The sequence below is a fragment of the Bufo bufo genome, chromosome 7 (genome assembly GCF_905171765.1).
Source record: "Bufo bufo chromosome 7, aBufBuf1.1, whole genome shotgun sequence".
Taxonomy (NCBI): domain Eukaryota; kingdom Metazoa; phylum Chordata; class Amphibia; order Anura; family Bufonidae; genus Bufo; species Bufo bufo.
In genome coordinates, this window is record NC_053395.1 from 11,570,461 (window position 1) to 11,582,801 (window position 12,341).

At 43.0% G+C, this 12,341-nt stretch overlaps 1 protein-coding gene across 4 annotated transcripts in view; it reads right to left on the minus strand.

Annotated features, from left to right (window-relative positions):
- Positions 1-1,206: 1,206 nt before the first annotated feature.
- Positions 1,207-12,341, minus strand: part of LOC121007537 (sulfotransferase family cytosolic 1B member 1-like) — a 33,211-nt gene continuing 22,076 nt past the window's right edge. Inside the window, exons 1-8 of one of the 4 annotated variants that reach the window (XM_040439546.1) lie at positions 3,369-3,501; positions 3,122-3,281; positions 2,911-3,039; positions 2,602-2,699; positions 2,386-2,512; positions 2,218-2,312; positions 1,799-1,979; positions 1,207-1,544 (exon numbers count right to left, since the gene is read on the minus strand). In XM_040439546.1, coding sequence (XP_040295480.1) covers positions 1,432-1,544; positions 1,799-1,979; positions 2,218-2,312; positions 2,386-2,512; positions 2,602-2,699; positions 2,911-3,039; positions 3,122-3,263 — 885 coding nt within the window. In that variant the 5' untranslated portion in view covers positions 3,264-3,281; positions 3,369-3,501 and the 3' untranslated portion in view covers positions 1,207-1,431. Of the gene's footprint in view, positions 1,545-1,798; positions 1,980-2,217; positions 2,313-2,385; positions 2,513-2,601; positions 2,700-2,910; positions 3,040-3,121; positions 3,282-3,368; positions 3,502-12,341 lie in introns of those variants that run through there. The other 3 variants (XM_040439548.1, XM_040439547.1, XM_040439549.1) reach the window with 3 other exon arrangements.

The following is a 12,341-nucleotide window of genomic DNA, read 5'->3' on the forward strand; positions in this document are numbered from 1 at the left end:
CCACGGACACAACACAGATGTCATCCTTGTTTGGTCTCTGGTTTTCAGGGATCATTTCTACAATATGCCTAGAAGTGTCTGTAGAAAATGGATGAGCAAAAAAATAAATAAAAAAAAAATGGACACAGAGACCAAACACAGATCCTTCACAGATGTCATCATGGACACATCCTACGGTCTAACTCTGTAGTCACATCCCAAAAATCCAAGACCAACTCATCAGTTTTGATTACATCGATCTGACATAATCGAGAAAATGCACATCTATTGATCATATATCTATTACAATCGGTACGTCATGAAGAAATATGTCAATAATTTCTCGTTATTCCGCATGAGGCTATGGTGAGTGTGATGGTCTTAAGATGTCTTGGCTAAAATGAAGTTCTCAAAGTTATATGGAGCTACTCATCATGCAGGTTATTACAGGGTTTAAATGGATTATCTAAGGCTACTTTCACATCTGCGTTTTCAATTCCGCTATTGAGATCCGTCATAGGATCTCAATAGCGGAAGAAAACGCTTCAGTTTTGTCCCGATTCATTGTCAATGGGGACAAAACTGAACGAAACGGAATGCACCAAAATGCATTCCGTTCCGTTTGGTTGCGTCCCCATCGCAGACAGAATAAGGGTACTTTCACACTAGCGTTTTTCTTTTCCGGTATAGAGTTCCGTCCTAGGGGCTCAATACTGGAAAAGAACTGATCAGTTTTATCCCCATGCATTCTGAATGGAGAGCGATCCGTTCAGGATGTTTTCAGTTCAGTCTTTTTGACTGTTCAGGACGGAGATAATACCGCAGCATGCTACGGTTTTATCTCTGGCCAAAAAAACTAAACACTTGCCTGAATGCCGGATCCGCATGCGCAGACCAGTAAAAACGTGAAAAAAAATTGAAACGTATGACAAACGGACAGACGGATCTGTTCTTGAAATGCATTTGTGAGATAGATCTGCATCCGGAGCAGTCTACAAATGCTGTCTGGTTGCATACAGCTTGCCCCATTCGGCAGGCAGTTCCGGCGGAACTGCTTGCCGGATCACTCTGCTGCAAGTGTGAAACTACCCTAACGCTGCAAGCAGCGGTTTTCTGTCCGCGATGTGGTGCAGAGAAAGACGGTTTCATCCTGACACACAATGTAAGTCAATGGAGACGGATCCATTTTTTCTGACACAATAGAAAACGGATCAGTCCTGGCTATAGAAGACATAATACAACCGGATCTGTTCATGACGGATGCTTGCGGTTGTATTATTGTAACGGAAGCGTTTTTGCAGACTTGTCCTGTACTTGGTTGAAGGATCAGCAATTTGATGTTTGGGTTTGGGCTATTATCACCAGAACATACCGTCACACTGTGTGACTACCAAGGCTATTCGACGGTTTCTCTAGACCCGTTCTCAGACTAGGTTGTGTCCTTGAGCTCATTCACACCAGGAAGCGGAAGGATAGATCGGTGCCGGACATTTCTTTCTGATAATACTCATCGAATCTCTCGCTCTGGGACACAGTGAAGTGATTTTTCCAATCTCCGCAGATTCCTGGGGAAAGAAAAGAGACAAAGCCCTTTTTAGACCATTTTAGAGTTGTCATTGATAGACCCCTACAACAGTCAGAGTGACTCCTAAAACGGTCTTGTAAAGATGACAATCTTCTGTCCATCCCTGCTGTCTCTGAGGTTAGCCCTTCCCAATATTACTGCATTGAAAATCTGATATTATTCATAAAAAGTTATCACAACAGCAGTCAATAATAGTGCAGTTGATCTTGTGGCAGCCAGATGGCGGTGTTGTACCTTTCCTCATAAACGGAGAGACCGTTTGGTCCATAATAGTAGATGGGATGGCGGTGTAGTTTGTTGTTGGGTTCTCTTTCATGGCCTTGAAGGAGGTTTGTAGACAAATCTTCTCTAGGACATCGTCTGAAAGATCTTTCCCCAGAAACTTTATTACTTTCTGAATCTCCCTCTTTGGGTCCTGTTTATAGAAAAAAGAAGGATAAATATTCAGCTCAACAGATTAGACAGCACATTAAGATTCCTCAACTACCATGCTGCCCGCTATGCTGGAGAATTGCTGGAGGTACGACCGACCACCACCTACCGGACAGAGGAAAACTGAGGATACTAGAGGGTTGGTAGGGACTCAGTTTGGTAAGTACTCAGTTGTTATCCTGCCCAAGCTCTTCAAGAAGTTCCAGGAGGAGGAGACTTACCTCCAACATATCTTCATAGAACACATAAAGGATGTTTCTTTCTTGTCTTAAGGCCCAAAACTCTTTGACGTGAGCTCCCCATGGCCCAAATCCCACTAGAACAAACCAAAAACATGTCAATGTCAATCCATAAAATGACAACAGAAAGAATTAGTGACTATTCCTCACTGTTTCCTTGAATGAACTTCTCCAAGTATTCCTCCCAGGTCCCCGGCTCCGGATGTAGTTGGTTCATCTTATCAAAATGATAAAATGACACGACCACATCTTTAGGATTCCTCGCTACATAGATAATCTGATAAGACACAAAGCAAAGGAAATTGCCAAATGGATTATACCCAAATGATCGTAATGTAAGAGAGAAGAATGAGGAGCAGCCCGTACCTTACAGTTCTTTTCCCAAAATGACTTGGGAAAGAGTGAGACTGGTAGATGGGTTTTTACCACTCTAGGAGAAGGTAGAGAGTCTAAAACCTCAGATCCTGGAAGATAATAAACCAACATTTACTACAAGGAAGATCGAAGTAACTACTGTCCCTGGGGAAAATGTATAGTCAATATATTCTACTCCATATGGGCAGTATTATTATCATAGTTAAATTGTGATTATTATTATTTTTTTAAAGTGACATTAATTCCAGGAGACATTGCATCTAAAAAGGGGGTATAGGGTTAATATTCATTTTCAGATACCTGGGGGTATTGCACCGGGCACCCAGAACTCCAGCATTGGAACCTTGTTAAAGATGTTATCTCTCCGGCTCTTCTCTGTGTCCCCGTCATTCAGGACGGCATCCACAATCTCGCTCATCCATGTTGTACCTTGAAGAGACAGTCAAGTAAGATGTCCACTTCTTACCACGCCGCTCTGCAGGTCAGAGAGCTGACCTGATTCATGACTGACCTGATTTGGGGTAGGTGGCGATAACAATGTCATTTTCTCTGGCCTGGAATTTATCAATCCTCTCCCAGTTTGAAGAACAAGCGCAGATCACTGGGACACCGCGGATCTTAACCCAATCTTTCCGACGCCATTCTGACTCCATAATGTCTAATGTGATCTGCTGGAAAGAATAGAAGAGTTGAAAAGGGAATATGCAGTTCCTCAAGCCAAAGTCTATATTACAGCACCCTCTGGACAATTCACTTACATTTCCTATGTGGCAGGTCTTGCAGGCCTATATGCTATGCTTTGTCAGTCGCCAGTCTGCAGATCACTCCAGAAGCTTTCCCACACTGTAGCCACTACATTGCATTCCTCTCTTTCACCAAACTATTTATTCTAGCCAAAAAACAACGCCTCCTCCCTCTCCCTGCCGCCCTCTCAGGCATTAACTGTGCACAATAATTCACGGCAAATTATCTGAGTTCTCTAGGAGAAATACTAATCCATGGCTGGTGGGGGAAAAAAAATACATTTCATAAATGCAGATTTTACTTTGATAAAGATCCTGCGTTGCTGCATGTAAAACCTATTTCTACAATGATTTTGCAGCTGAATGTAAATGTAACAAGGTCAGGGCTGCTCACCAAATACGTGGAGGGACACATTTAGCGTGTATGGAAGGATCTTTCACGGTGTGCATGCCAAACGTAGAAGTAAAAGATCAGAGCTCAAGTCAGTCAAGCCTATTTAATCAGATCAGTTTTGGTATTTTTCCCCAACCTTTGTGTGCAGTATCTTATGTTGTAATCGTTTGGAAGAATATTGGTCAGATTGAATGACCAGATTATTTTCATGTGAAATTATTCTGCAAAACAGGTAACTGGTTACCACCTCATGAACCTATTAAAGGGGTTCTGCACTTTGTTTAAACTGATGATCTATCCTCTGGATAGATCATCAGCTTCTGATCGGCGGGGGTCCGACACCCGGGACCCCCGCCGTTCAGCTGTTTGAGAGGGACGTAGTGCTGCGGCCTTCTCACTGTTTACCGCAGGCCCAGTGACGTCACGACTAGTATCAACTGGCCTGGGCGGGGGTAAGCTCCATTCAAGTGAACAGAGCTTAGCCGCGCCCAGGCCATTGATACTAGTCGTGACGTCACTGGGCCTGCAGTAAACAGTGCGAAGGCCGCGGCACTACGTCCCTCTCAAACAGCTGATCGGCAGAGTGTCAGACCCCCGCCGATCAGAAGCTGATGATCTATCCAGAGGATAGATCATCAGTTTAAACAAAGTGCAGAAGCCCTTTAAGGACAGTAATAAGATATTCTGGGGTGCAGCAGATCTTGCCATTGCACCTGGACACAGAGCTAGTAATACGTGGTGCACAGGCTCAGTAAAGACAATTATTCAATAATGTCACTTCTGAAGGAACTATTCCAAGTTAATACACTTTATTTTTCTCATTTTCTCTGTCATATAGAGCTATACTTTGTATGAGCTGCTAATTTTATCCCTGAAATATTTCAATAATGTTGTCCTTTATGTACACGAATATAACTACAGTGAGGCTGCCAACCTGTGTTCACCACTGTCCTGCTATCCCAGGCTGCAGTCTCCCTGTGTGTATTGGGACTAATGCTCAGTGAACTTCCTTTCAGTGCTGCGACAGTTAATACTTGCCCTCTGTCCAGCGGCTAAGGTGTTGATCAATCTTCCTAGTTAGCTGGACTGTGATTTCACCTCATGGCCTAAGGTTTGGGTTTTCTAATCTCTAGTAACCAGCAAAAGTGTGATCTCTTCTCTTACTACCTCCAGCGCTGACTTTGGAATTGCTTCTGAATTATTCATGTACTCAGACTAAGGACTAGATTCAGGCTATGCCTTTTGCCTAGTCCCTTGGTGCTTCACAGGCATGAGAGAGCAGCCAACTACACCAGGAAGTAGTGGCCTAGTTGGTTCTCTGCCGAGAAGTCTACATCCCTATACAGGAGTTAAGGGTGAATTTTAGGAAACTGCCAGGACAACACCCTTAGGTTTAATCCATAGTCAAACTGGTTAGTTTGCACACTGGGTCCACATCCACTGTCCATTACAATAATTTAATTTAACTACTATAATACTAGTCCTATGTACAAGAATGTAACTACTATAATACTGCCCCCTATGTACAAGAATATAACTACTATAATACTGCCCCCTATGTACAATAATATAACTACTATAATACTGCTCCTATGTACAAGAATATAACTACTATAATACTGCTCCTATGTACAGGAATATACCTACTATAATACTGCTCCTATGTACAGGAATATAACTACTATAATACTGCTCCTATGTACAAGAATATAACTACTATAATACTGCCTCCTATATACAAGAATATAACTACTATAATACTGCTCCTATGTACAGGAATATAACTACTATAATACTGCTCCTATGTACAGGAATATAACTACTATAATACTGCCTCCTATGTACAAGAATATAACTACTATAATACTGCTCCTATGTACAGGAATATAACTACTATAATACTGCTCCTATGTACAAGAATATAACTACTATAATACTGCCTCCTATATACAAGAATATAACTACTATAATACTGCCTCCTATGTACAAGAATATAACTACTATAATACTGCTCCTATGTACAGGAATATAACTACTATAATACTGCTCCTATGTACAGGAATATAACTACTATAATACTGCCTCCTATGTACAAGAATATAACTACTATAATACTGCTCCTATGTACAGGAATATAACTACTATAATACTGCTCCTATGTACAGGAATATAACTACTATAATACTGCTCCTATGTACAGGAATATAACTGCTATAATACTGCCTCCTATGTACAAGAATATAACTACTATAATACTGCTCCTATGTACAAGAATATAACTACTATAATACTGCTCCTATGTACAAGAATATAACTACTATAATACTGCCTCCTATGTACAAGAATATAACTACTATAATACTGCTCCTATGTACAGGAATATAACTACTATAATACTGCTCCTATGTACAAGAATATAACTACTATAATACTGCCTCCTATATACAAGAATATAACTACTATAATACTGCCTCCTATGTACAAGAATATAACTACTATAATACTGCTCCTATGTACAGGAATATAACTACTATAATACTGCTCCTATGTACAGGAATATAACTACTATAATACTGCCTCCTATGTACAAGAATATAACTACTATAATACTGCTCCTATGTACAGGAATATAACTACTATAATACTGCTCCTATGTACAGGAATATAACTACTATAATACTGCTCCTATGTACAGGAATATAACTGCTATAATACTGCCTCCTATGTACAAGAATATAACTACTATAATACTGCTCCTATGTACAAGAATATACTATGGGAGAAAATAGTGCAGCACTGGCCTCTTCGCTGGATAATGCCTATGCACTTATAGAGGACCAGGAAAACCGTAGCCGCCGGAAAAACATCAGGCTACGAGGTCTCCCTGAGCTGGTACCTCATGAAGCACTACCTGAGGCGGCTGCCGCCATTTTCTCTGGCCTACTAGGAGCAGAGCGGGCTGAGGAGATCTGTGTGGAGCGAATTCACAGGGCACTGAGGCCAAGACCAAAAGATACAGACCCACCGAGGGACGTGGTGTGCGGGCTGCTGCGATATGTGGACACAGCGGCTGTTCTTAAAGCGGCCAGAGACCAGAAAGAACCGATCTATGAAGGAGCCAAGATCATATTATTTCAAGACCTGGCACCCTCGACGCTGAGCAGCGGACTTACCAGCAGCATGGTCCCTTCTCCAGACAACCCCCCTGGACATACCATCATGGCTTCCGTCAGCCGACACAGGGGTTCCACTGCCAGAATTGCCTGTTGAGCAGAGGTGGATCAGAGCAGCAACTAAAAGAAAATCCAACATCAGGCCCTGAAGAGGCGAGCATTGCTCAAAGGCACCCTCTATGTGCTTAGATGGTGGCCGATAGAAGCGGGAAAACCGGACTAGGCCGCATTATGGACGCCCTAGTGTACCGTTCTGCAAGTATTATTCGGAACTGTAAATGATTGCTTTGTTCACAGCTTAGTACGAGCCGCTCAGCCGCCGCCTTGTGATTGGGCACCCCCAGGGGCCCTGATCGTGATGCTGCGGATGGGCCGCTCCATGGTGAGTGGATCAGCTCAGATGATTCATGAACGCAGTGGTAGATTACCTCTCTCATGTTTAGAGTCAGAGTACACAACTTCTCTTATACATACTCACTGCATATAACTGAGTTTGGTGTTTAATGATATGTCAATCCGTTTTACAACAAATGCATTGCGGTATAGCATAGACAGGATAGGGCATGGTTTAAGGACCGGTTAGGCTAGGTTGTTATGCCGATTATGTTCTTTTAAAATGCTAGTCGTGACTCATGGGATTGGCTGGCTTACTCCCCCCATCTTGCCATGAACCTTCAGTCCCACATGGCACACACCAGGGATTTAGTGGCGCAATCCTGGTGTAAGCGCCTTAGAATAGGCTGGCTTGGGCCATTCGCGCTTTGCCTTTTTCTGATGGGCTGCGCGTTAGGCACAAGTCACCCGACCAACGTGTTGGAGATTTACTCCACTTATCAAATGTTCTCAATGTTTTGTATGTTATTCCGTTTCCCTGGTCACACATATGGATATGATTCTTTGCTCGCTCTAATGCAACCACTCAGAATATATCATGGCATTGATTAAGTGTACATCATTCAATGTGAGAGGGTTTAACACCCCGCAGAAGAGGTCACAAGTCATAAGGACGATGAAAAAATTGCACACTGACATCTGTTTTCTGCAAGAATTGCACTTTAAGTCAGGGCGTGTACCCACCCTCCCCAGAACACATTTCCAGCATTGGTTTACTAGTGAATGGAGCAGGGCGGCTAGGGGAGTGGGCATCGCCATATCAAAGAAAGTCCCTTTCCAATTGATTTGTAAACAAGAAGACCCAGAAGGGCGCTATGTATTTGTGAAGGGATCAATTGGTACCCAGGTAGTGACACTTGCCAGTTTATATTCCCCTAACAGGGGACAAGCAAAATGGCTTATCAATACTCTGAAAAAATTTGCCTCCTTTGCAGAAGGAATAAGAATATTAGGTGGGGATCTTAACATGACACTAAACCCCTTAGTAGATGCATCTGATGGCACCTCACAATTAACTCAGGCGGTCTTAGGCAGGGTAAATAACTACCTCGCAGATGCCAACCTGGTGGATTCATGGAGACTGCTCCACCCTGTCGAGAAGGATTTTTCTTTCTTCTCAGCCCCGCATAACACTTACAAGAGGCTGGACTATGTCCTGATCTCTGGCAGCTGTGCGGACGGGCTGGAGCGGTCCACCATTGAATCCATCACGGTTTCTGACCATGCCCCAGTGACTATCTCACTCCAGTTCCCAACACTGCCAATACATTCTAGACAATGGCGTTTAAACGAGACACTTCTAGACAAACATTCTGATCGAGACAATCTTAGTCAGAAACTGATTTGGTTTTTCAGGGAGAATTGCACGGAAGGAATGCCGCTCACAACTGTATGGGAGACGCACAAACAAGTAATAAGGGGGGAGCTCATTGCGCTAGGCAGCAGAGTCAAAAAGAGCAGACAGGAGCACTTAAATAATCTACTTAAACAAATTGCGGATATTGAATCGCTTCATAAGCGGTCTAGAGCCATAGATGCCAGAGATAAACTAAGTACCCTACGTAAACAGCTGACAGATCACCTAAACATAAGCTATGCGAAGACATACCAGTACTCGCAGTTCCGCTTTTATTCCCATGGAGATAAAGGTACTAAACTTATGTCCTCATTGCTTAAACAAAAGAAGGATTCCATGTTTATAGCAGGTATTGATACCAGAGATGGCACTACCCTACACAAAACGTCAGATATAGCCACTGAGTTCCAAAAATTTTATAAGGATCTATATGGTCTTCCAGAAGAAATAGCAGGATCCACAGCGGGAAGAGACACCCTGATAGATAACTTTTTAAGCCATCTGCAGCTACCCATCTTAACAGAGGTGGAAGGCCAGGCTTTATTGTCACCTGTTACAGAGGAAGAGGTCACCAAAATATTAGGCTCCATGCAACTGGGAAAAAGCCCAGGCCCAGACGGTTTCCCAGTGGGCTATTATAAAAAATTCTCGAAAGAGCTAGCTCCCCACTTGGCTGCCTGGTGCAATGAGCTTCTGAAAGGTTCCCAGTTACATAAGCAGTCCCTTGAGGCCACAGTCACTATACTCCCCAAACCGGGGAAAGATCCTAAGCTATGTGGCAGCTATAGGCCAATTTCGTTGTTAAATGTCGACGTTAAAGTCTGGGCGAAACTTTTAGCAACCAGAATTAGTGCCCTTCTCCCTAAACTCATAAACCCTGAACAAACAGGTTTTGTACCTGGCAGGGAAGGCAGTCACAACTCATGTAGAATCCTGTCCATCATGCAGTTAGCTATTAAAAAGAAAATTCCCCTGGTCCTGCTGGGTATAGACGCGGAGAAGGCCTTTGACAGGGTGAATTGGACCTATATGATGAGGACTTTACAAAAGTTTGGTTTTCCTCAACAGTTCAGGAATGCTATTATGTCACTGTATGGGGACCCTAGCGCCCGGATCAGGGTTAATGGTACTCTGTCTCCTCCCTTCCCCATAAGGAACGGGACGAGGCAGGGTTGCCCGTTATCGCCTGCTTTGTACATTCTAGTAATGGAAACATTGCTACAAGCTATTAGGGAGCACCCAGATATCAAGGGTATTAAATTGGAGAATAGCTCCGTAGAGCACCTTAATGCAGCATACGCAGATGACCTCTTGGTTATGGTGTCCAACCCGGTCGAGGCCTTCCCGCGTCTGTTATCCCTGTTCGAGCAGTATGGACAGGTGTCCAACTTTAAAGTGAATCACACCAAGTCAGAGGCAATGAATGTGTCCGCACCAGCCAATCAGATCAGTCTACTTAAATCTAACACTCCCTTTATATGGCAAACGTCTCATCTGTCCTACCTGGGTATCAAAATTCCCCATAAATTGGATAAAATATTCCAACTAAATTATGCTGCATTACTGAAAGATATCCAACAGCAGTTACACACCCTACGGATTCCGTATGTGTCGTGGATGGGTCGGAAGAACATGTTGAAAGCATTTATCATGCCTAGACTGTTATATGCCATGCAGATGCTGCCTGTCTTTCTTCCCTCTTCCTTCTTTACGCAAATCAGACGACTCTTTAGCACGTTCCTTTGAGGGGGGAGGGGAGCGAGACTGGCACATCGCACGCTGATTTTAAGGAAAGCTCAAGGAGGTATGGCTGTACCTGATGCGCAGCTATATTATAAAGCCATACACCTGAAGAGATGGCTATATATCCATGCCCCCAGGCAAAGAACTAGAGACCGCTCAACTTGATAAGAAACAGAGAGCCGGTTTATGGGGCCTGAACTCCTCTTCACTACACTCACATGTGTTGCTTAAAGGCACAGTAGGTGTTGTTAGATATCTGCCTGATATTAGCAGGGAGCAGGATAAAAGCCTGCTCCCTGCTCCGTCATCATTGATGCCAGCCGACCTTGCTCCATTCCTAGTTAGACCCAAAGCAGATAATGTACCACCAATATGGAACAAAATGCACTCTTACACTATAGATGAATTTCTGGATGGGGCATCAAGTGCTCTTCATGTCCAACATCCTATAAACAACGTTCTGTCATCTTGTATCTTTCTAGATACCATTGAACTTAATTCTGTGAGTAAAACATTACTAAAGGATAGACAGAGCAAAACAGAAACCACTTGGTTTGAGAAGCTGATGCTTTTAGGGTCGCCCCCTAACAAACTAATATCCAAACTATACTTAGCACTTAATGTCCAGAGCCCGATTGGGATACCACATTATTTAAAAACTTGGGCCACAGAACTAGATACAGACTTCTCAGAAACCGATATTTTGCGTATCCACGCACACTCTCATGGATTCTCCAGATGCGTGAGAGTGCAGGAGCACTCATACAAACTATTAACACAGTGGTATCACACCCCAAAACAATTATTCACTAAGGGGCTAAGTAGTTCTGACCTTTGCTGGAGATGTGGGGAGGAGAGTGGATCACAAACACATATATTTTGGTCATGTTCAAAAATACGAGAGTATTGGGAAGGAGTATCTGAAGTAATAAACAAAGTTATGAATAGACATGTCCAGCTATCGCCAGAATTGGTGCTTCTCTGGCTTCCCACTCCAGGCCTGTCTCCATCCAAATCAAGCTTACCTACCCATCTAATACAAGCAGCGAGGCTTCTAATTCCACAGAAATGGCTCAGTAAAGATCCACCTGCACTCCCACACTGGGAAATGAAAGTAGACCAGATATGTAGAATGGAGGAGCTAGCTGGTTGGGAGGGCAGACGGCATGAGAAATACCTTAAAACCTGGTCTCCGTGGTTGACATATAGGAACCAGGGAACAGATCCTCAAGTGCGCTAAGATGCTATGGAAGTAATCTATACAGTTGCCTCATTATACTCTCAATCCATGATCACCAATTCAACAAGGGCTGTTAGAGCGTGTATAGACAAAGCATATATGAAAAGCATTTGAAACATGTGTGTCCAGGAGGGTCTCCTCTGGGGGCCTTATTACCCCAGTTCTCTCCCAGTCCAGGTTAAGGGACTGTTGTTCCTTTTTTCTTCCCCCTGTGTCCCCCTTTTCTGATTGGAACTTTTCCTCCTCCTACGGATGCTGGCGGTAGGAGAAAATAATAGTTCATCTCAGAAAACATGGCTGTCTAGGGTCTGCTGCCGTATATACTTCTTAATAAAGCTTGCCTACGTAAGATACAATTAGGCTATGGGGCAAGACACTTCACAGGATCTGGGTAGCCGTAATATCTGTCGTACGACACTTATAATGTTAAATCTTATGACGATATAATCCAATGCACATTATAATGGAATGCATGCTTTACTCATAGTTAAGTACGCTATAAATGTGATGCCTTTGTCTTGTATGACAAAATGTGAAAACTGGAATGTTCCGATATTGTTTCTACTCTGCTACTTTTTCAATAAAAAGAAATTTGACAAAGAATATAACTACTATAATACTGCCCCTATGTACAAGAATATAACTACTATAATACTGCTCCTATGTACAAGAATATAACTACTATAAC